This window comes from Cibotium barometz, chromosome 8 (genome assembly GCF_041138505.1).
Source record: "Cibotium barometz isolate CiBa-2024 chromosome 8, ASM4113850v1, whole genome shotgun sequence".
NCBI lineage: Eukaryota > Viridiplantae > Streptophyta > Polypodiopsida > Cyatheales > Cibotiaceae > Cibotium > Cibotium barometz.
In genome coordinates this window covers 27,842,017-27,863,436 of record NC_141053.1, presented here as the reverse complement: position 1 = coordinate 27,863,436, position 21,420 = coordinate 27,842,017, and the positions used below count along the sequence as shown (strand labels likewise).

At 45.7% G+C, this 21,420-nt stretch overlaps 1 protein-coding gene across 8 annotated transcripts in view; it reads right to left on the bottom strand.

The window, feature by feature from the left end:
• The window catches only part of LOC147636109 (uncharacterized), a 132,236-nt gene that overhangs the window by 107,550 nt on the left and 3,266 nt on the right, over nt 1-21,420 (bottom strand). For 3 of the 8 annotated variants that reach the window (XR_015266490.1, XM_086801538.1, XM_086801542.1), the window contains exons 2-4: nt 2,384-2,467; nt 2,067-2,171; nt 1,826-1,951 (exon numbers count right to left, since the gene is read on the bottom strand). Coding sequence is in view for 7 of the 8 variants with exons in the window: in XM_086801538.1 (XP_086657664.1) it covers nt 1,826-1,951; nt 2,067-2,171; nt 2,384-2,467 (315 nt within the window). In the remaining variant the exon portion in view is untranslated. Of the gene's footprint in view, nt 1-1,825; nt 1,952-2,066; nt 2,172-2,383; nt 2,468-20,338; nt 20,415-20,707; nt 21,190-21,420 lie in introns of those variants that run through there. The other 5 variants (XM_086801539.1, XM_086801543.1, XM_086801544.1 and 2 more) reach the window with 4 other exon arrangements.

Sequence of the window (21,420 nt, the reverse complement as noted above, 5' to 3'; positions counted from 1 at the left end):
ATGCCTTGATGAAACGCTGAGAATGACTTCATGCTTACTAATGTTGTCGGCCTGTTGTGTGGACAATAACTCACCTAATATGCTGAATATGCTGCGCTTTGTGCTTGCTGATCTTGCCACACCTGCTGCCCACTATAGAGCGTCTAGCCGCCTACTATACAAGGTCCTGCTACTAGGCGACAGGCCCGTTGTGCCTTCCCATACTATTGATAATGACCTTGATGCTGATGATGATGATGGTGATGATGAGGCTGCTGATGATGAGGATGATGCTATAAATGCTAATGTTGATGATACTTAGATGGTAATTATGCTTCTACTGATGATCGACTTAATTGATGATTAGTCAAGGATTAAGACTATTCATGGAGAGGATTAGCCATGGCACGGGCGTGCACGTGACATTCCCTTCTACTAAACTTGATGACGGGGTGGATACTCTATCATCCTTCCTCCCTGGACTGCTACTAACTTTGACCTTCTACTGATTTTGACTTTAACTGACTGATATTTTTGTCTCAACACCTTCACTCCTGATCTCCACTTCCGAGTCTTGCTGAAGAACTGAGCATCTGTTCAACTGTTGTCCCCATGCCTTCTTTTCCCTTACCCTTAACACAGCGGTGGGTCACCTGCGGAACTGATCATGCATGTTGCTAGGCCTTTGGAACTAATCTAAGAGCTTAATGTTGTACTGGTTCTGCCTACATACCTTCAGGGAATGCTTCCTCTGTCCTCTGGCTTCGCCTATTGCAAACCACTCCATCCGCTTGGAACTGTGCACCTTCCTTGGCTTAGTGGGCTGAGCTTGAATGCTCTGATACCAATATTGCATGCGCAGAAGCCTTGCTGTACTAATCCACAGCCCTAAGCCTGATTAAAAACATTGATGCTTATAAACACATGATTTAAGACAGAGGAGAGAGAAGAAGAGAGAGATTTGGTGTCAGGGTTTTCTGTATTTAGTATTGTACAAAAAGGTTGCTCACTGAATGTACATGGTCAAGCCCTTGGTCAGCCCCGAAGGGTTGACCTCTGGCCTCTCTACATGCTAGAGCTGAATTCTAATGATTTATGAATGAATGATGACTTGATGAAATGCTGAGAATGACTTCATGCTTATATATTAGGTTTGGGATGCAATCGGCCAGCTGCTAATGTTGTTGGCCTGTTGTGTGGACAATAATTCACCTAATATGCTCAATATGATGCGCTTTGTGCCTGCTGATCTTGCCACATCTGCTGCTCACTGTAGAGCATCTAGCTGCCTGCTGTACAAGGTCCTGCTGCCAGCCGACACGCCCCCTGTGCCTTCCCATGCTGTTGATAATGACCCTGATTCTCATGATGATGGTGATGATTTTGATGAGGATGAGGCTGCTGATGATGAGGATGATGCTGTAGATGATGATGCTGTAGATGCTAATGCTGATGATACTTATCGGATGGTAATTATTCTTCTACTGATGACTGACTTAACTGATGATTAGACAGGGATTAAGACTGTTCATGCAGAGGATTAGCCATGCCACGAGCGTGCACGTGGCACCACCCCGGCAACCTGAACCCATCTCCAAGTTGGTATGGATGTGGGTATTCAAGTCGGTATGCCATCACCATTCTACCTACTACCAGTACGTTGTATGCATCTTGTGGTACCAACATACGCATTGAGTTTTGCACACTAAAGCTAGTTGACAGATCTTTGTTGACCATACTGGATACATGTAAGAAACCCTAATCCCTTATGTGCATGTTTCACGAGCTCGCAAACAATTGTTCATACAGCTCATCATGATGTCAATTCAAGGTTTTTTATTTGTACTTGAGACCGCACCTTAGAGATGGGCACATGATCCCCAACTTCTCGATGTAAGGCATGTTGCAACTTGCTAACTTCTGCGCTCAGCATCGATCGGGCTGCCTGAACCTCCAGCAGTTTTGAATTTGTCTGCATGTTGATTGTTTTTCTGTTAAACATTCATGTTTTTTAGAAGCAATAGTAATTTTTTTCACTTAAAAAAGCCCTGTTAAAAACATGCATAAACGTTTTCAAGCTCTTGTACCTGATTGTATTTCTCCTTCCACTCCTGAGACACTTTAGCAACTTTGTCTGCTTTTCTTTCATCTGTAGACCCTAATGTTTCCTCCTCTTTCTTCTTTTTTAGGAGCTGCAATAATTAAATAGAACCAGATTATGAGTCGCAACATTTATTCTCAAACCAAAACATGAATACTTTGTTACAGGACACTTGGGCAGCTTACACATCATGCCTAAAAATGTGGGTGAGTGGGAGCTTGAATGAGGACACTCAGCACACAATCATAAAGCCTAATCAATGTTCTAGAACCTCTAAGCAACATACGGTATGATGCCTAATACCTCCTCATTTATTAAGTGCAGCTGGTACTTCCACTTTGCGGCACATCGGCGCTCTTTCTCTAAAGCCAAATTGAGATCACGATTCTGCACCATAAAAACCTCATGTAAGCATGGCATGGACATGCAATAAACCTAATGAGTGATTAATGTCCTGACTTCTAAGTGGAGTGGAATTATGCATCTTAAAAAAAGGCGCATGCATAGTCCAGCAAGGAGAAAGAGTAAATGGATGCTATGTAGATAGAGGTGGATGTCATACACAAGAACCAAACATAGGATCTGTAGGAGGCAAGAGTACAGTCAATTTGCAAATGGATTTTCAAGATGAAGCACAAAGCTCATGGCACAATCAACAACATTCAACAAGGTTAATTTCAAAAAGTTACCCAAGCAAGAGTATACGGTTTGCACATGGGTTTTCAAGATGAAGCACGAAGTTCCCCCTGCCCCCCTTCCCTGCGCTGTTGCGCCTTCCCCTGCCCAGCCCCGCTGAACCCCCCTTGCCTGCCCAGCCGCCTTCCCTGGCCTTTTCTGCACTCCCCCCGCCCCCCCTTTTTCCCTTTGTTTTCTCTCCTCTCTCCCGCTTGCAGCACCCCCCCCCCCTCTTTCTTCCCAGTTCCCCACTGTCATGTGCATCAGTAATGCCATGGACATTCTGAGAGCTAGATCCAGAAGAGGCAACCAGATAAAGAGTATGAACCCAGGAGAAGAACCAGGATGATGGAGCACAGAACTCAGAGCACCTCTGCAGTGCAGACTGAAGCAAGGCTTGGAGAAAGAACCAAAGGGATGCTGTCGGCTGACATCAGCATGGTCAAAGAGCTGTCGGCAGCATACTGGAGTGGTCGGCTGAGCCAGCAGATAAGGGCAGCAGGCAGGCGCCAGAACCAGGACCAGTCGGCTGAATTAAAGGGATTTAATGAATTAAAACTGGCCGACCAGCAGTCGGCCAGCTCCTACCTTGTCCAAGAGTGCTATAAAAGGCACCAAGTGCTCCATGTTTTACTCATTCCACCCACTAGGGGTGTGAGTCATTAGGATCCTAGTCTAGGGCAAGTTTTGGGTGTGTTATCACCTTTTCAAGAGGGCAGCCAAGGGCTGCAAAGACATGTACCCTTTTTGTACAATATATATACTGAATTTCCAGCACTTCTCACTCTCTCTCTCTACTCTCTCTCTACCTGCGTTTTTGCATCATGGTGCGTTTTTGCATCAGAAGGTCTTCAAGAGTGTTTAGGGCTGAAAGAAGACTACCCAGAGCTTCCGCGTGTTACATTGGTATCAGAGCATCAGGCTCAGCAAAGCTAAACGCTGAAACAGTCCCAGATGATGGTGTACAGGTCCAAGGTACAGGAAAGTACACGGATTCGAAGCCCAAGGCGGGAACACAGATCGGGAAGAACTCCCAGGAGGTGTGTTGGTGGTGTTCCACAGTGCCAGATGGGGATGGCAGTTCCGTGAGCCAGATGGGTTCTAAGGGAACGGTCCCAAGGGAGGTTGATCCTCCAAGGGTGATGTGAGAGTGCCAGGCTCAGTTCCAGACCAAGACCGTGTTCAGAGCCAGGGCAGGAATGGATTGTGGACTAGAGGAAGACCAGATGCATAGATCTTCATCAGAGACAGAGTGGTTTGGAGAACAGATCGGATTTTTAGAGAAAAAGGTTTGCCAGGGATGGATGATGACAGAGGGACTTCGGAACAGGATTGGGATGATGACAGTCATCCAAGAGCAGGTTGGCTTCCCGTCATCAAGTTTAGCAGAGGGGGATGTCATGTGCATCAGTAATGCCATGGACATTCTGAGAGCTAGATCCAGAAGAGGCAACCAGATAAAGAGTATGAACCCAGGAGAAGAACCAGGATGATGGAGCACAGAACTCAGAGCACCTCTGCAGTGCAGACTGAAGCAAGGCTTGGAGAAAGAACCAAAGGGATGCTGTCGGCTGACATCAGCATGGTCAAAGAGCTGTCGGCAGCATACTGGAGTGGTCGGCTGAGCCAGCAGATAAGGGCAGCAGGCAGGCGCCAGAACCAGGACCAGTCGGCTGAATTAAAGGGATTTAATGAATTAAAACTGGCCGACCAGCAGTCGGCCAGCTCCTACCTTGTCCAAGAGTGCTATAAAAGGCACCAAGTGCTCCATGTTTTACTCATTCCACCCACTAGGGGTGTGAGTCATTAGGATCCTAGTCTAGGGCAAGTTTTGGGTGTGTTATCACCTTTTCAAGAGGGCAGCCAAGGGCTGCAAAGACATGTACCCTTTTTGTACAATATATATACTGAATTTCCAGCACTTCTCACTCTCTCTCTCTACTCTCTCTCTACCTGCGTTTTTGCATCATGGTGCGTTTTTGCATCATGGTGCGTTTTTGCATCAGAAGGTCTTCAAGAGTGTTTAGGGCTGAAAGAAGACTACCCAGAGCTTCCGCGTGTTACACCCACCCCCCTCCCCGTGCTTGCTTTCCTCTCCCTCTTCCCATAGAAAGTTTCTTCAGGTTCTTTGGGGTGTTTTTCTCGGCAAGCCTCGGCATTTTCTGGTCTTATCCCTCACAAGGACTTGTAACCCCTACCGAGGCCGCCGTTGCTTGCTTAAACAAGGTTAATTTCAAAAAGTTACCCAAGCAAGAGTATACGGTTTGCACATGGGTTTTCAAGATGAAGCACAAAGTCCCCCCTGCCCCCCTTCCCTGCGCTGTTGCGCCTTCCCCTGCCCAGCCCCGCTGAACCCCCCTTGCCTGCCCACCCCCCCCTCCTCTTTCTTCCCAGTTCCCCGCCCCCCTCCCCGTGCTTGCTTTCCTCTCCCTCTTCCCATAGAAAGTTTCTTCAGGTTCTTTGGGGTGTTTTTCTTGGCAAGCCTCCGCATTTTCTGGTCTTATCCCTCACGAGGACTTGTCAACCCCAATCGAGGCCGCCGTGCTTGCTTATCTTTTTCTGAAGCGGACCTTCCGATCCTCGCCACAACTGTTGCAGCATTAGAGGCCACCACCTTGGTTTGCAAAATTGTTGGTAGCTGCCCCGCGCACATGGACAACTCAAAGATCTTTTACAGGGTGAGCCTCATTGGCGCGCCTGCAAAGATCACAGACATTCATCCTCTAGGGCGTGGCTACTACCAGGTGGAGTTCAACTCGCCAGAGGCGTTAGACCGAGTCATACAGCTGAGCCCACTTGCATTGCGTATCGCGCAGGCCTTCTTTGCGCGGTGGCAGCATGGCTTAACCCTGTGTCCGACCCACTTGCTAATGTGTCTCACCCATCGAGAGAAGCCTTACGAAGGGATACTTTCCGCTTCTCTCGGTGATTGGTGGTGCCGTCGGGAGAGTGATGGAATCCCCCCCATTGCTGCCTCAACCCTTGCACGGGCAGCCGGGATTCCATGCCTCCGCATCTGTGTTGCCTCGCCAAATTCAATGCCACACCTTATATCTATCCCATGCCTCCAGGGAGACCCCTTCCTTCAGTGAGTGGAGTATTCAAGCCTTCCAAGACAATGTTTCATTTGCAGGCAGATGGGCCATCTAGCCAGAGCATACCCTCGACGTCAGTCCAAGAGACTTGCTAGAGGCGTTAGACCAAGTCATTCAGCTGAGCCCACTTGCATTGTGTATGGCGCGGGCCTTCTTTGCGCGGTGGCAACATGGCTTAACCCTGTGTCCGACCCACTTGCTAATGTGTCCGACCCACCGAGAGAAGCCTTAGGAAGGAATACTTTCCGCTTCTCTCGGTGATTGGTGGTGCCATCGGGAGAGTGATGGAATACCCCCCATTGCTGCCTCAACCCTTGCACGGGCAATCGGGATTCCATCCCTCCGCATCTGTGTTGCCTTGCCAAATTTAGTGCCACACGTTATATCTATCCCATGCCTCCGAGGAGACCCCATCCTTTAGCGAGTGGAGTATTCTGGCCTTCCAAGCCAATGTTTCATTTGCACGCAGATGGGCCATCTAGCCAGAGCATACCCTCGACGTTAGTCCAAGAGACCGCCACCAAGAGCCCCCCCCCCCCCGGGCCCTCGTATACCATTCAGATCCTCACCAAGGGGTAGAGAGAGAGGCAGGTTCTTCGACAGTGGAGCACCAAGTCCCGACACAGCTACCAAAGAGTGGCAGACGGTTGGACCGCGCCCCCGGCTGTCAGCCGACCACCAAGGCTGAGCGCCGTCAACGTGCGCGCCAGGTTGGCAAAGCACAGGAGGATTTGGTTCTGTTAGAGAAACGTTATGAGCATTTATCACAGTACCCACCAATTGGTGACAATCATCCTGCCTAGCTCCAAGCTTCCCCAAACCTCGAAGCTAGTCTTGTGTGCATATAGCACACGGTAGATACACACTGTGCACATGACATACTTCCCTTCCTCTAAGAGCTCACTCCTGAGCTCACTAAAAAGCCAGGGTAATCTCTCTGAAGAGTAGTCAATGTCTCCCATGTAGCATCCTCCTCAACATGATCCTTCCACTTGATCTTGTATTCCGTGATAAGCGTATTACGCAATCTTCTTTCACAAAATCCAAGAATCTTTTCAGGTTCGTGTGGAACAAATGTCATGTCCTCAACATCTATAATTTCTTGACAAGTAACTAACTGGTTTGTTCCACCCAGTACTTAAGTCTACTGACATGAAATACAGGATGAACTTTCACATGAGAAGGTAAATCCAATTCACATGCGACTGAACCAATCCGTCGTGTAATACGAAATGGTCCACAGTATCTAGGGGATAATTTTGGAGATCGACCTGTCCGTAAAGTCTCGCAATCTTTCGGAACTCATAAATACACCATCGTTCCTTCAGAGAACTCTGTGGGTAAACGATGTCTATTGGAATAAAATCTGTCTCGGTCTTGAGCACTTCTAATAGATTCCTTCGCAACTTGTAACATTTCTTGCATATCTTGCAAAAAATCACGTGCTGCATCATGCTGAAGTCCTGAGAATCCCACTGTAACATCTAGGTTGAAAACCATACATAAGCATGAAAGGACTAAAACCTGTACTCGTATGCTTAGTACTGTTATATGCAAATTCTAACATAGGAAGATAATCCTTCCATGAACTCTGTCTTTTGGAGACATAGGCACGAAGCATATCCTCCAAAATTTGATTAACTCTTTCAGTCTGGCCATCAAATTGAGGATAATATGAGGAACTCAAATTCAAAGTTGTTTCCAACTTCTCAAAAACAAGTTTCCAAAAATCACTCGTAAACTTAGAGTCCCTATCACTGACTATGTCCTGCGGTAACCCGTACAGTCTAAACAATTGCTCGATAAACCGCCTTGCTAATTGTGTAGCTGTAACGGTCTTCTGGGTCGATAAAAATCTAGCCATTTTTGTCCAGCGATCCACCACAACCCAAATAGAATCGTGGCCTTGATGTGTTCATGGTAATCCGGTAATAAAATCCAGGGAAATACTTTCCCATTTATTACCTGAGATTTACAAACGATGCAACAACCCAGCCTGTCTAAAGCATTCAGCTTTATTTGCTTGACAAACTTGACACTTAAGAACATAATCTTCTACATACCCTTTCATCTTTGGCCAATAAAAAGTGTGTTTCACTAACGATAATGTCTTGTGTACCCCATGGTGTCTAGCAGAAGGGGCGTCGTGACACTCCTTAAGAATCTTGGACCTAATGTCTGGGATCTGTGGTACACAAATTTTATCATTACGGAATAGTAAACCATTCCTAATCATCCACTGACCTCCTGCAGCCTGAATGATAGACTGCTCAATCATTGAGTCTTGGTCAATCAATGATCTCTCGTCCTAGATCTTCTGCCAAAATGGACCAAAATAACTATCAGTCCTGCAAAGCCCTCTCAATGATTGAAATAAGTCGGTAGAAATCTCGCTGAAAGACAAAGTATTCACCTCTCTAATTCGACTAAGTGCATCTGCGACACTATTCATGGACCCTTTTCTATAAAGAATCTCAAAATCAAAATCTTGCATTAATTCAGTCCATCGAGCTTTCCTTCCTCTCAAATCATCCGCATCACACACATACTTGATTGACTGATGATCAGTCAATACCAATCATCAGTCAATACCACAAACTTGGAGCCATATAAATAATGTCTCCAAACCTTGAGAGCGTGAATCACAGCATAAAGCTCCTTCTCAAGGATTGGCCAACGAAATTGAGTGTCGTCTAGCTTTTTACTTTCAAAAGCAACAGGTCTACCATCTTGAAATAGAGCAGCCCCGATGGCATAGTCACTGGCATCAGTTTCAAGAACATAAAGGCCGACTAGGATCGGGTAATGCTAAGATAGGTGCTTTTTTGACTTTATCTTTCAAAAGTCTGAAGGCCATATCTAGATTGTTATTCCAAGTGATAGGCTGATTTGCTTAGTATTGTTATATGCAAATTCTAACATAGGAAGATAATCCTCCCATGAGCTCTGTCTTTTGGAGACATATGCACGAAGCATATCCTCCAAAATCTGATTCACTCTTTCAGTCTGGCAATCAGATTGAGGATGATATGAGAAACTCAAATTCAAAGTTGTTTCCAACTTCTCAAAAACAAGTTTCCAAAAATCACTTGTAAACTTAGAGTCCCTATCACTGACTATGTCCTGCGATAACCCGTACAGTGTAAACAATTGCTCGATAAAATGTCTTGCTAATTGCGTAGATGTAATGGTCTTCCGGGTCGGTAAAAATCTAGCCATTTTTGTCCAGCGATCTACCACAACCCAAATAGAATCGTGGACTTGATGTGTTCTTGGCAATCGGGTAATAAAGTCCATGGAAATACTTTCCCATTTATTACCTGGGATTTGCAAAGGATGCAACAACCCAGCTTGTCTAAAGCGTTCAGCTTTATTTGCTTGACAAACTTGATACTTGAGAACATAATCTTCTACATACCCTTTCATCTTTGGCCAATAAAAAGTGTGTTTTACTAACAATAATGTCCTGTGTATCGCAAGGTGTCCAGTAGAAGGGGGCGTCGTGACACTCCTTAAGAATCTTGGACCTAATGTCCGAGATCTGCGGTATACAAATTTTGTCATTACGAAATAGTAAACCATTCCGAGTCATCCAGTGGCCTCCTGCAGCCTGAATGGTAGGCTGGTCAGTCATTGAGTCTTTGTCAATCAATGAGCTCCCGTCCTGGATCTTCTGCCAAAATGGACCAAAATAACTATTAGTCCTGCAAAGCCCTCTCAATGACTGAAATAAGTCAGTAGAAATCTCGGTGAACGACAAAGTATTCACCTCTCTAATTCGACTAAGCGCATCTGCGATACTATTCATGGACCCTTTTCTATAACGAATCTCAAAATCAAAATCTTGCATTAATTCAACCCATCGAGCTTTCCTGCGTCTCAAATCATCTGCATCACACACATACTTGATTGACTGATGATCAGTCAAGATCACAAACTTGGAGCCATATAAATAATGTGTCCAAACCAGTGTTGCAAGGCGTTTCTGAAACGGCAGGTATGAAACAGGTTTCATACATTTTGAAACGTTTCATAAAAGGTAAGAAATGGGTACAAAAAGGTTTCATACAAAATAGAAAAAGCATGTATATTTTTAACTTGAAATATACAAAAGAAAAAACTATTGACATAACTTATAAGAGACCACATTGAATTCATTTCAATAAAAACAAAATACATGTAAGATATGATGATATCACAAATCACGAGGGGGATATCCTCGAGGGGGATACCTAGCTGCATGGCCTTCCAAGCCTTTAGGCTATCATAGATTTCTTGTGGCACATGCTTACATGGCCCGATGCCAAAACCCTTTGTTTGTGACAAATGTGCCTTTAGCCTGGTGACACTGCCAGCACAAAAGTTGCATTTCCACTTTCTGGAGCCCGAGCCACCATATTTAGACCTGAAGGTGACATTGTTCCAAAGAGAATCACCTGTTCGAGGCATCCTACAAGGCGGGGATAAATGCAGATTGTTGGCCTTGCAAGTGCGACACATAACATAAAGTAATCTCATTTTATGATTCATGATTTTAACTGTCATCTTGGCCAACAATAGAGCAAGGGGAAGAGAAGGTAGATAGCCTTAGGCCTCAATAGAGCAAGGAGAGGAAGATATGTCATAAATATTGATGGAAGAGAAAAAAACGTGCTGCTGTGTGAGTTGTGCAGAGAAAACCAACATAAAGCAAAAACATGACATTACTCCTTTAGAAGACCTCCACAAGGCCCAAGGACACCAAGGAGCAGGCGGGCTGACACGGGCGTTGATTCGATGGCAAGCTGGCACACAAAACGGCGAAAAAGTACTGGTGGTCGCCATTGGGAAACACGCACAGAGAAGGTATGAAACGATTCGATGCGGCGGGCTGTACGGTATTAAAGTATTCATGATGAATAAAAAACGCGTTTCGTACAGGACGAAACGTTTTGAAATGTTTCGTACGTTTCAAACCTATACGAAACGCGTTTCTATGCAACACCGGTCCAAACCTTGAGAGCGTGAATCACAGCATAAAGCTCCTTCTCAAGGGTTGGCCAACGAAATTGAGTGTCGTCTAGCTTTTTACTTTCAAAAGCAACAGGTCTACCATCTTGAAATAGAGCAGCCCCGATGGCATAGTCACTGGCATCAGTTTCAAGAACATATGGCCGACTAGGATTGGGTAATGCTAAGATAGGTGCTTCCTTGACTTTATCTTTTTGAAGGCCATATCCAGATCGTTATTCCAAGTGATAGGCTGATTTGACTTACGTCCATGACCTTTCAACAAGTTGGTCATCGTCGGTAGTGTGAGCTGAGAGTACTTCCGCACAGATTTTCGAAGAAAAACAACAAAACTGAGAAAAGAACGAAGTTGTTTCACTGTTCGCGGTATAGGCTAAGGCCAGGACCTTCTGAACTCGGTCATAGTCAATGCTCAATCCATCTCTAGTGATCTTGTGTCCCAAGTAAATGATGTCTGTCATGAAAACTCACATTTTCTTAATTTAGTATATAGTCGATTTTGTCTTAAAATAGTTAAGACAATCGTGAGGTGTCTAACGTGATCCTCAAGAGTACGACTATATATCAAAATATCATCCAGGAACACAACCACAAATTTTCCCAAATGTTCACGAAAAAGATCGTCCATCATTTGTTGGAAAGTGGCTGGAGCATTGGTTAAACCCAAAAGATAATATGAGAAACTCATAATGGCCATACCTAGTCCGAAAGGCGGTTCTTTCGACATGCCTTTCATGAATACGTATCTGGTGATAGCCAGTACCTAAATCTATCTTCGTGAAATGTTTTGCTCCGGCTAACCGGTCAATCAGATCATCTGATCTAGGGAGAGGATAACGGTTCTTAATTGTCAGCTTGTTCAATCTCTTATAATCTATACACATTCTCTAGGTGTTGTCCTTCTTTCTCCTAAGCAACACAGGTGCACCCCAAGGTGATTTACTTGGACAGATTTGTCCCATCCTCAAATAATCTTCAAGTTGTTTGGCCAACTTATCTTTTTCAACTTGGCTCATCCTGTATACTTCATATAGTACAAAAAGGTAGTTTTCTACAGCCCTAGGCTGCCTCATACAAAAGGTGATAAACACCCAAAATCTAGTCCCTACTTGGACCCCAAGGACCCAACTCTTATGGAGTTGAATGAATACAATGATGAGCACTTGCACCCTTTTATAGTCCCTCTGGACATCTTGGAGTGCTGGCCGACCAGCTGTCGGCCAGCCGACCGGACACAAAATCCATAAAAGTTGCGCCAATAGGTCTTCTTGATATGTCATGGTGCGTTCTCAGATGCCTTGCTCTCTGGTACAGCCGACTGGTCCTGTAGGCAGCCGACAGCAGCTTCCATGCCTTCCAATGCCAATCCAAGCCCTTGCTCCAAGTCCCCACTGCACACTGTGCTCCATGTCCTAGCTTTAATCTGTTTTTCTTGGCTGCCCCTTCTAGATTAGCTCTAGTGAATGTCCATGGCACTTCATGCACATGACACTTTGGTGAATAAAATCCCATGCTGCTCATGTTGTATGGCCATCTTTCAGGCCAAACCATGCCAGTAATATGCTCTAGCTTTCTTCTATGGAAAATCCCCGTTCACACCTTGGCCCGTGTGAAGCACTGTTTAAGACTGGTGAGGGGACCAAATTGGTGACACCGGCTTGGCACTCAAATGACCAATTATCTAATTTTTGTGAGTGCCAATTTGCATCTTCTTGAGCGTAATGAGAACCCCCAATCTTGGAAGCATTGGTCAAAGGAGGATGAGAAAGGTTCAGAGGCAGAGGAGCAGGCCAGTTTACCGCCTGACCCGATAGCTAGTTTGGGTGAAGCAAGGCCAACGACTTCCTAGATTATGATGATCTGGGCTCAGATGATGTGCATCTCTCGCAAGTTTGAATCTACTCATGAGTTCCAAACTTGGCTGATGTATTTGCATTGTACTTTCTATTCTAAATTCAACAAGAAATTGACTTGATCTCGAGGTGTCCTTTATGCAAATTTGAGAAAGTCTCACTGTTGAGTTTGCAATTACTAGTTTTTGGTTCTGTAATTTAATTTATCAAGTATATGTACCGTTTCCCAGCCGTTTCCGTTTCCCAGCGGTTGCCATTTCCTAGCCGTTTCTGAGGGGGTGCCGTACCTGTTTCCGTTTCCTGTTTCTGGTGACTATGCCCTCAGGAGTCTCAGCAACATTGTCTTTGGGATTGCCCGAAGACTTGGCAGATCTGGCGCGGATTCTCCGCATCTTCACTATGGACAGGGCCTCGACCCGAATCATTACATGGGGCACTGTCACTTGGGCCACGGAGGCTATGGTGATCAGGGCTTATAAGGAGGATGGGGGTGGGCTAGCCCTAAAGGTCTCTCACCATAGTATTTCGGCAGTACCAGTCAACCCCCCACCTACAGATCACTTGCAACCATGCTCATGCCAGAGATGGGAGAAGTGCAATAGCATTGCAGCTTGGCACATTTAGCGAGCTAGATGCAGCGAGGCGATCGAGGGTACCATACTGTTGACCCTGTGTTTTTCTCTGAACAACAAGCAGGTGCGCACGGGCACGGGATGGACAGTGTGAACAGGCAGCATCAGTTTGGATATGAAAAGGAAACCCATGTGTGGCTAGCCCAAGTGTGAAAGGGGACAAAAAGGATTTTAAAGGTTATAAGGTTTTTAAACCTTTGATGATATAAAAATATAATATTTGAAGTTTGTGTTTTTGCTATTGGCTTTTTGGAGAAAGCAAGCAGAATCACGTTTCTGGCTATAAAAGCAAAGGTGGTCATCGTCGAGTCGTCGTGTGGTATGCGGGTGCATCACCTTAGAGTAGGCCACGTGTGGGCGCCAGGCGGGCTGCAGCCAGCACAGGGCGCCAGGCGGCTGTGCGTATGGGCTACAACCAGCAACGCGCAACCAGGCTACTGCGCGAATGGGCTACAACCAGCAACGGGCAGCCAAGCGGGTGTCAGGCAGTTTGCAGCCAGTCGGGCAACCAGGCGGGCGCCAGGTGGGAGGCTCTTTGCTGCATGAAGTAGTGCCACGTACGGGTGCTGGCAGATGCAAGTATGGAAGCAACCAGCGCAGGTATAACAAGGCGACTGGCGGGAATACAGAAGCACACAGCTGAACGGTTATTCTCTCTCTCTCTTGGCAAGTAAGAGGGACTGCAGGTGGTGCCAAATTCAGAGTGTAGTCTTCTCTTTCATCTTCTCTTCGCGAGTAGAGGAGCGCACGGCCGATGATGGAAGCAGGGGTGGAGACTAGAGATCAGTTTCTCTTTCTCTCTCTCGGCATCGGTGGCGCCTACCTCGCTTCTATGACCTCTCCATTCTAGACAGCCCCATGGCGGAGATACTTGATCTAAGGAGAGGGCAACACTTCAACTGATCAGCATACATGGATCTACTTGATATACATTTTTCAGTATTTTCCAGTATTTTCTACTCAGTATCATCTCGGAGTCTTACGGTTCTGTTCTTATAACTGTAGGACAATCAATTTATTGTACTTTTTAGTCTCATTTAGTTGTTCTCTTTGATGAGACACCAACTTTAGATGTACTCTCAGTTTTGGTCTCATAGGCCACTATGGCCTCTTAGAGACGTTAATATATCATTTCATTTATAAGGCTAGGCACCGGCGTAGGTGGATTGCCTAGCTGAGGCACAAATCCTTGGATAGGCACATGAGCTGGTACGAGTGTAGTGCCTATGATGGGTTGGTAAACTACCTGATACCTCGGAATGCTGGGTGGTGACACTGTGCTGGTGGGCATAGTGCCGAGAGATCCCTGTGTTGTGTAGAACCCATACGCAGGTCCCTGTGGAGGTGAGGCCGGTAATGGCTGCATGCCAACGCCAACAAGAAGAAACATGGGTTGGGTGGGAGGGTTTTGTGCTTGAGGTAGTGCAGTATTCCAAAACACATTAGGAGCAGAAATAGAAGGTGAACCAAAAGAGAAAACAGTGTTACCTCCTTGTACACCAGTAGTCCAAGAGCGTATGCTGCTCCTAGACCCTCCTCTCGTGGGTAGTAGCTGGTACTATATGCTGAACCTGTGCTGCAGTGGTGGACACCCAAGTAGTGGTACCTATCCTCCCTGAGAGAATGACCCAAACTGAAGTCCAGGTTGTCGGCTACACTACACAGCAAGGCTCTCCAGATAAGGCTGGATACCGGGGTCCAGTACTGGCACACTGGCAGTAGGCATGTCCCCTCTAGAAACGGAGTCTAGTAAGCCCAGAGAGGAATGTCATAATGCCAAAGGTGTAGAAGGTGAGTAGGTGTCAATAGGCTAGTCGACTCCGAAAGTAAGACCTCGAACAGGGCTCTCCACTGAGTAAGAAGTCACATCCTCCGTGTGGTCTCGATCCGAATAAGAAGAATCAACTTCTAGTGACAAAGGCTGGCCCTCCGGGATCGCGGGTAGTTGATCCATGTTGTGTGAATCCATGAGTAACTGAATCATGGGATAACAAACTGAAAATGAAGCAAGAACTAAACTAAAACTGATCTATCACTGTTAAAATTGCCAAAGAAAGCCTATATGCTACACCTAGGCTCAACTGTGAAAGTGCAATAACTAGAGATATAATCCACGGGGATAATGAGTGTGGCAGGGTCAAGTGTCGGGGGTGGTCTCACTGACAGGGCAATAGGCTCCATATCTGTAACTGTGTCCTGGCTGTCTATGTCCACAGTTCGGGGTGGTGCACTCTGATATCGCTGAAGGATCTTCCGAAGCTCGAGCTGGCGAGGGGATGGTACTCTCAGTTCTCTCCATCACGGCCGTCTGGATCTCGGGATCTGAGTAGCTCTGTCCAGGGAAACCAGGGAACCTCAAGGCCTGTATACACTGGCTGGTCTGAATCACCCGCTGGTCATCCTCAGATGGCTCTCTTTGGCGCCTGGTGGAGGTGGGTGCAAAGAAGCTCGTGATGGGTAACTGGGATGTGTATGTGGGCCGCCTTTGTCTCATGTGAAGTTTTTGTTCTTTGTGCCGCGTGATCTCTAGTAGGTAAAGCCCCAAGCATCTGTGATCTGGATAGTCTAGAACCCTCGTGAGAGGCCCAAACCCCTCCTGGAAAAGAAAGTGGAATCTCCCTCAGATCTCATAATACATTGGGAATCTGCATATGTAGTGCTACTCCATCTCCACCTCCAATGTGCATAGCAAGCAGATCCTGTCCTCCCTGGGGATATCTGTTGCTCTCCCTGTCTCCACCCTGAGCTGGTGAGACAAAGATCTCATCTGGCCAATAGCAATCCTCATGGCATGTGGCATGTGCCTCGGGATATCTGTTGCAAGCAGATCATGTCCTCCTTAGGGATATCTGTTTCTCCCTGTCTCCACCCTGAGCTGGTGAGACGAAACTCTCATCTGGCCAATAGCAATCCTCATGGCATGTGACGTGTGACATGTGCCTGAGCAAGTAACAGGGCTCCCGAATGAAACCACCTGGTTTGAACTGTAGGCAGCTGTCATGATAGAACTGCATCTTAGTGCCAAGATGTGGTGGTGCTACTCATGTGATGTGTATCTCTAGTCTAGATAGATCTGTACGGATGAGGTGATTAATGTCTTGGTGGGTGAGCTTAGGAGAGGAGCATCAAGGCTGTAGTGGAAAGGAGGTAACCGGTCTATATGGAATCCATGTGCCTGGTGACCCTAGCGTACCAAGTCTCTGTGTCCTGCCTCTGCCAAGTGGCGGGATGACTCGAGTGCCAGCCTGGGGAGCCTATCTCTGCTCAAATTGTAGACCCTCTGTATATATGTGACTGTCGGGAACAGGGCATCCACAACTAGCGGGGAGGCTGCAAACTCTACTAGAACAATGGCATGACGCATTGACAGTTTGCTCTTGACCATACATGAATACATCATAACCTGCAACCTCGTCCACCCTTCTTCAATCGTCTGCACCAAGATCTGGACCCCAGAAAGGTGCCCCATACATCGCTGCTAGTGTCACTAAGGTGTCAAAAAGCCATCTCTTGGTGTACGGTTCCTAGAAGTGGGACTGCAAGCACTGACGCTCAAGTCTCGCAAGAGCTGCATATCCCCTAGCAATCCTAGCATGTGCTGCTGGTCTCATCCGGTACAGTGGCCCTGAGAAAGTGACCCCAAGATGTACATAAGAGTGCACAATCTCCACTGTCTCCCCTACATATGCGAATCTCATGTCTCAGTCCCGCCGGTGAGGTATTGAAGACCATGACCTTGGTTTTTCCAAGGTTAACAATGAGGTCCCTCTGCTCACAAAAAGTTTGCAATGCCTCTTTGGATCTAGACATCAGCACAATGTCATCTGCATAGAGTAGGATAGGCACCAACACGTCTCCAAGTATAGATAGCCCCAGCCCCTCCCAGTCTATCAATAAACTCTGAAATCTCATCTATGCATATGCCAAACAAAGGCCGCAACAAAGGGCATCCTTGCTTTACCCTAATGTTGCTCGTGATCATCCTAGAGATACCTCCGGGTGCCCTTACCTTCCCTGTCATCACTGACTCATATAATGCCATCACTCCCCAGATGATCTGCTATGGGAATCCAAACTCTTGTAATCGGTGAAAGAGGCAAGCACGGAGGACTGTGTCAAAGACTTTGCGGAAGTCCACAAAGCAACATAAAACTCTTTCTCGCCTTGGCCTCCTCAATCATGGTTCTCAGTCTGAAAATGTGATCCAGAGTGGAACAAGGCCTCCCAAAACCAGCCTGCCATCTTGCTCTCACGCCATGCCTCTCAGCAAAAGAACCCATTTTAGCTCTGAAATTGTAACCATGCCACCTCTGAGTCTGTTCTCTTTGTCGTCTCTAACGTATTGAAAATCACCACCCATGCACCAAAAATCAGCCTGCGGAGGGACTGACAAACCGTGCTCCAGAAAGTGGCTCTGCCTATTATGGTGTTCAGTGTGTATATGTTCAGAAAGCCCACTCTGTCCTCTCCAATCCTGATGATCACCCCCTGGGCTCTCCCAGTGTCTGAATCAACCACTGCAGCTTTTGGAAAAAAAATGCATACCCCAACTTGGGTCTCAGAGGGCCCCAAAGCATGGGACCAAAAGGTGTAACTCCTACCCTGAAGGATCTTCCCGCGATGGTGGGTATGACCCTTGGAAAGACGATGTTCCTGGAGGAAGAGAATTTGCTGAGAACATCGACTGCCAACTGTTTATATATTTCTATCTAGCCATCTCTCTGTGAATGGAATGCATTCGACCGATGTAACTTGGTCCCAAAGTTGTCGAATAATGCTCTCCAAAAGTTTAAAGTAAACTTGGGATCCATGTCTAATGTTATCGTCCTTGGTAATCCACCTATGGGGCACCAATATTGAATGAACAGGAGAGCGATGTCTTCGGCTGTAGACGTTTGCTTGCACGGGATCAACATGCAAAACTTGTTGAACCGGTCCACAATGGTCATGCACTATGTGTTCCGAGATCCAAATATAGTAGGAAGGGGACCTTCAGGAACTGGCAAAGGTTGCAGCAACCCTGCCTTTTTCGTACGAGGAACCTTCACCTTCTGGCATATCTAGCATGCTTTCACATGTTGATAGACATCCCTTCTCATCTTAGGCCAATAAAATGATCGCTCTAGCTTCTCCAATGTACTGTTGATTCAGTCAAAGTCAAGATTTTCAGTTAAAGTCAAGGTTTTCAAGAAGGAAGGAAGGATGACAAGTTTTAGAGTCCATATGCATAGCATGTTTGCCTGCATAGCTGCTATCAAATACTAGTTCTGGAGTTGCATAGCATCTCGATCAAGCCTTTGTTGGTATTCTCGGGCTGCTTGGTCTTCCCATCATTGGTCTTCTTCAACCCTTCGTTTGGTATCCTCAGCCCTTCGTTCATCATCATGTCGGACTTCTTTGGCCCTTCATTCTTCAACCTTCTTGGCTTCTTCTTTTTGCCTTTGTTGCTCCATGATGAGGAACAATCTTTCAAAATCTGAGAGTTCTTTTGGCTTTTCAACTACTTCCTTGGCTTTATCCGCCTCCTCTTTAGCTTTTTTTTTTGTCTTTTTCTACTTCTTCTTTAGCCTCAATTTGTTGCCTAAGCAATCTATTTTGTTCCAAGATTGCTTTGACAAAATCTACACTAAATTGAGGAAGTGTTTCTATGGTGATGGTGTCTTCTTTGTTGATCTCTCCTTTTGTAGCTTTTTGAAGAAGTCTCTCCTGACATTGTGGAGGCCTGGGTGGTTTTTCCCTAACCACAATTCTATCGTCCATGGAATGCTCTCACTTTTGGGTAGCTTAGTTGGGTCACAAACTGCAGCTTTAATAGCAATGTAGCATGCAATAGGTTGACTGTCGTAACGCACAACAAATCCTTCTTTAAACCTGTAAGTTTATGCAATCCACTTTACTTTGAGAGAGAAGATGAGAGTCGACACCGAATTGGGTCCCAATTACCCAACAAAAGCCCCCGCCCCCCGACCCCCCAAGCAAGAGTACTTGCTTGTATTTCTTTGGAGAACTTTGTACAATGATAATGAATGATGATTGAGGACTGCCCAACACAAGGATGAGGAAGACCGAACGTAGGCTAAACCATATGCTATCCAAGAACACCAAAGAGAGCCCGATGTAGCCACTTATGCAACTCCAAAATGCTAAGGAGCAGCATATATGCTAGCTGACAATGAGGGCTGCCTTCAGGTTGCTTGAGGCTGAGCACAAGTGGCTTATTGATGAAACACTAGATGCTAGGATGCTTGAACTCTTTGGGAATGAGATGATTTAGCAAGAGAATGGGCGTTTTCTTATATAGGGATAGGAGGTGCTGGTTGGTTTGTTTATGCAGCAGTCGACTTGTTATTTTATTTGCCACGACCTGAATATATAGCATTTAATGCTTGCGTATTTGCTTGTGGCATTTGATGCTGGCCGACAGCATATGATGCTGTGAACTGCCTTGTGATCAACATTTACTGCTGGTGGCCGATGTGTGTGAGGCTTGAATTGATGCTTAGCATCAAATGCTAGGCATGAAACATGCCTTGGCTGCCCCCATGGGCTGCTGGTCCATGCACATGTATGTCTAAATGCTTTTATATGCTTTATTTAATGCATTTATGGACTGACTTTGACATGCCTTAGCTCAAATGACTTTGCATGCTTTGTTCTCCAAGTGGGTTAAGGGACTAACCTAACATCTAAGGTTGGGAGACTGACCTACATAGCTCGTGCCTGGACTGGCTCACAATGGGGTCACGGCATACCACAAATGTTCCTGAATGGGTACTAATGATGTACAATGTTACACTAAATGATGAATTGTGAGTCACGGCATACCACAAATGTTCCTGAATGGGTACTAATGATGTACAATGTTACACTAAATGATGAGCCAGTGTGTCACATAGCACCTCAATGCAGGGTGCATGTGACAATTTAGGTATTGCATCTGTAAGATATTATGCAGCTTTTTTATCGAGAGAGAGAGAGAGAGAGAAGGCATGCCCTTTTTGATAGTTCTAAGATTTTTGCTTCCCGAATGTTTTGCCCTTCATTTCCTGCGAAAACTTGCAGCATTTGCCTGCCAGAAAATCAACACACAACCAAATGAAATGTTATCATTTTGGACACATGTCACGTTCTGTTGGACCATAAATTATAAACCCAGTCGCAAGGATGCTCCTATGCTGCTGCTTTTTCTACATCAGTGTGTGTAGGCATTCAACAGCTGACATAATTTGTATTTGCACATGTTTTTCTTTTTTGAGTGAGTCCCAGGTGTCTCTGTGTGACCCACTCCCCCAGATACAATAGCCATTCATGCAAGAGCCCACTGCCAACATGTTGATTATGAAACAAATAAAGATAATTTACATTAGTCTGGCAATTTCCAAATCTTGTGCTTCAATTTTTGCTTGGAGCTGCAAAAACCAAACATTTGAAAGGTCGATTTTTCAGAGTTTCTTGTCTATTGTGCCACTTATTTTTGAGGATTGAACAGCTCTTTATTTTCACTGCCTTAATAATCAATTCAACCAAAAACTTATTGAAAAAAATAAAACAAACACTGCAGTCACAATCTCACAGTGCATAATAATGTGCAGTTGCATTGAATGGGAAAGAATTTAGGAGGAATTTAAAAAACACAAATCAGTTCAGTAGGTTTGCACATAGTGTGTTATATGTAACAGTGTTAAAATACACACTTGCATGCATGGTGCACATGCACATGGGTGCGTGCGTGCATACCACATATATATCACACTGCATGTGTACCACATAATAACAAGTCAAGCCCTCTGGCCTGAACCCTTGAACTGGATGGATATGGAAAAACAGCAAGCCTCCCTCGTCTTCACGTAGCCATTCCAAGAGAAGCAAAGCTAAGCTAAAAACCTAGCATGGCATGAGGGTTATGTTCCTCGCCTCCTATATATACTAATAACTCGGGCACCCACGTATGAACCTACTCATCCTCACCTTTGCCCGAGTCATTAATTGCCCCATGCAAGCACACCATTGCGCTCTCTAGCTCCTATCATGTATGTATGTATGTATTGTCAGATAAGCCATGCAGAAGTGATTTA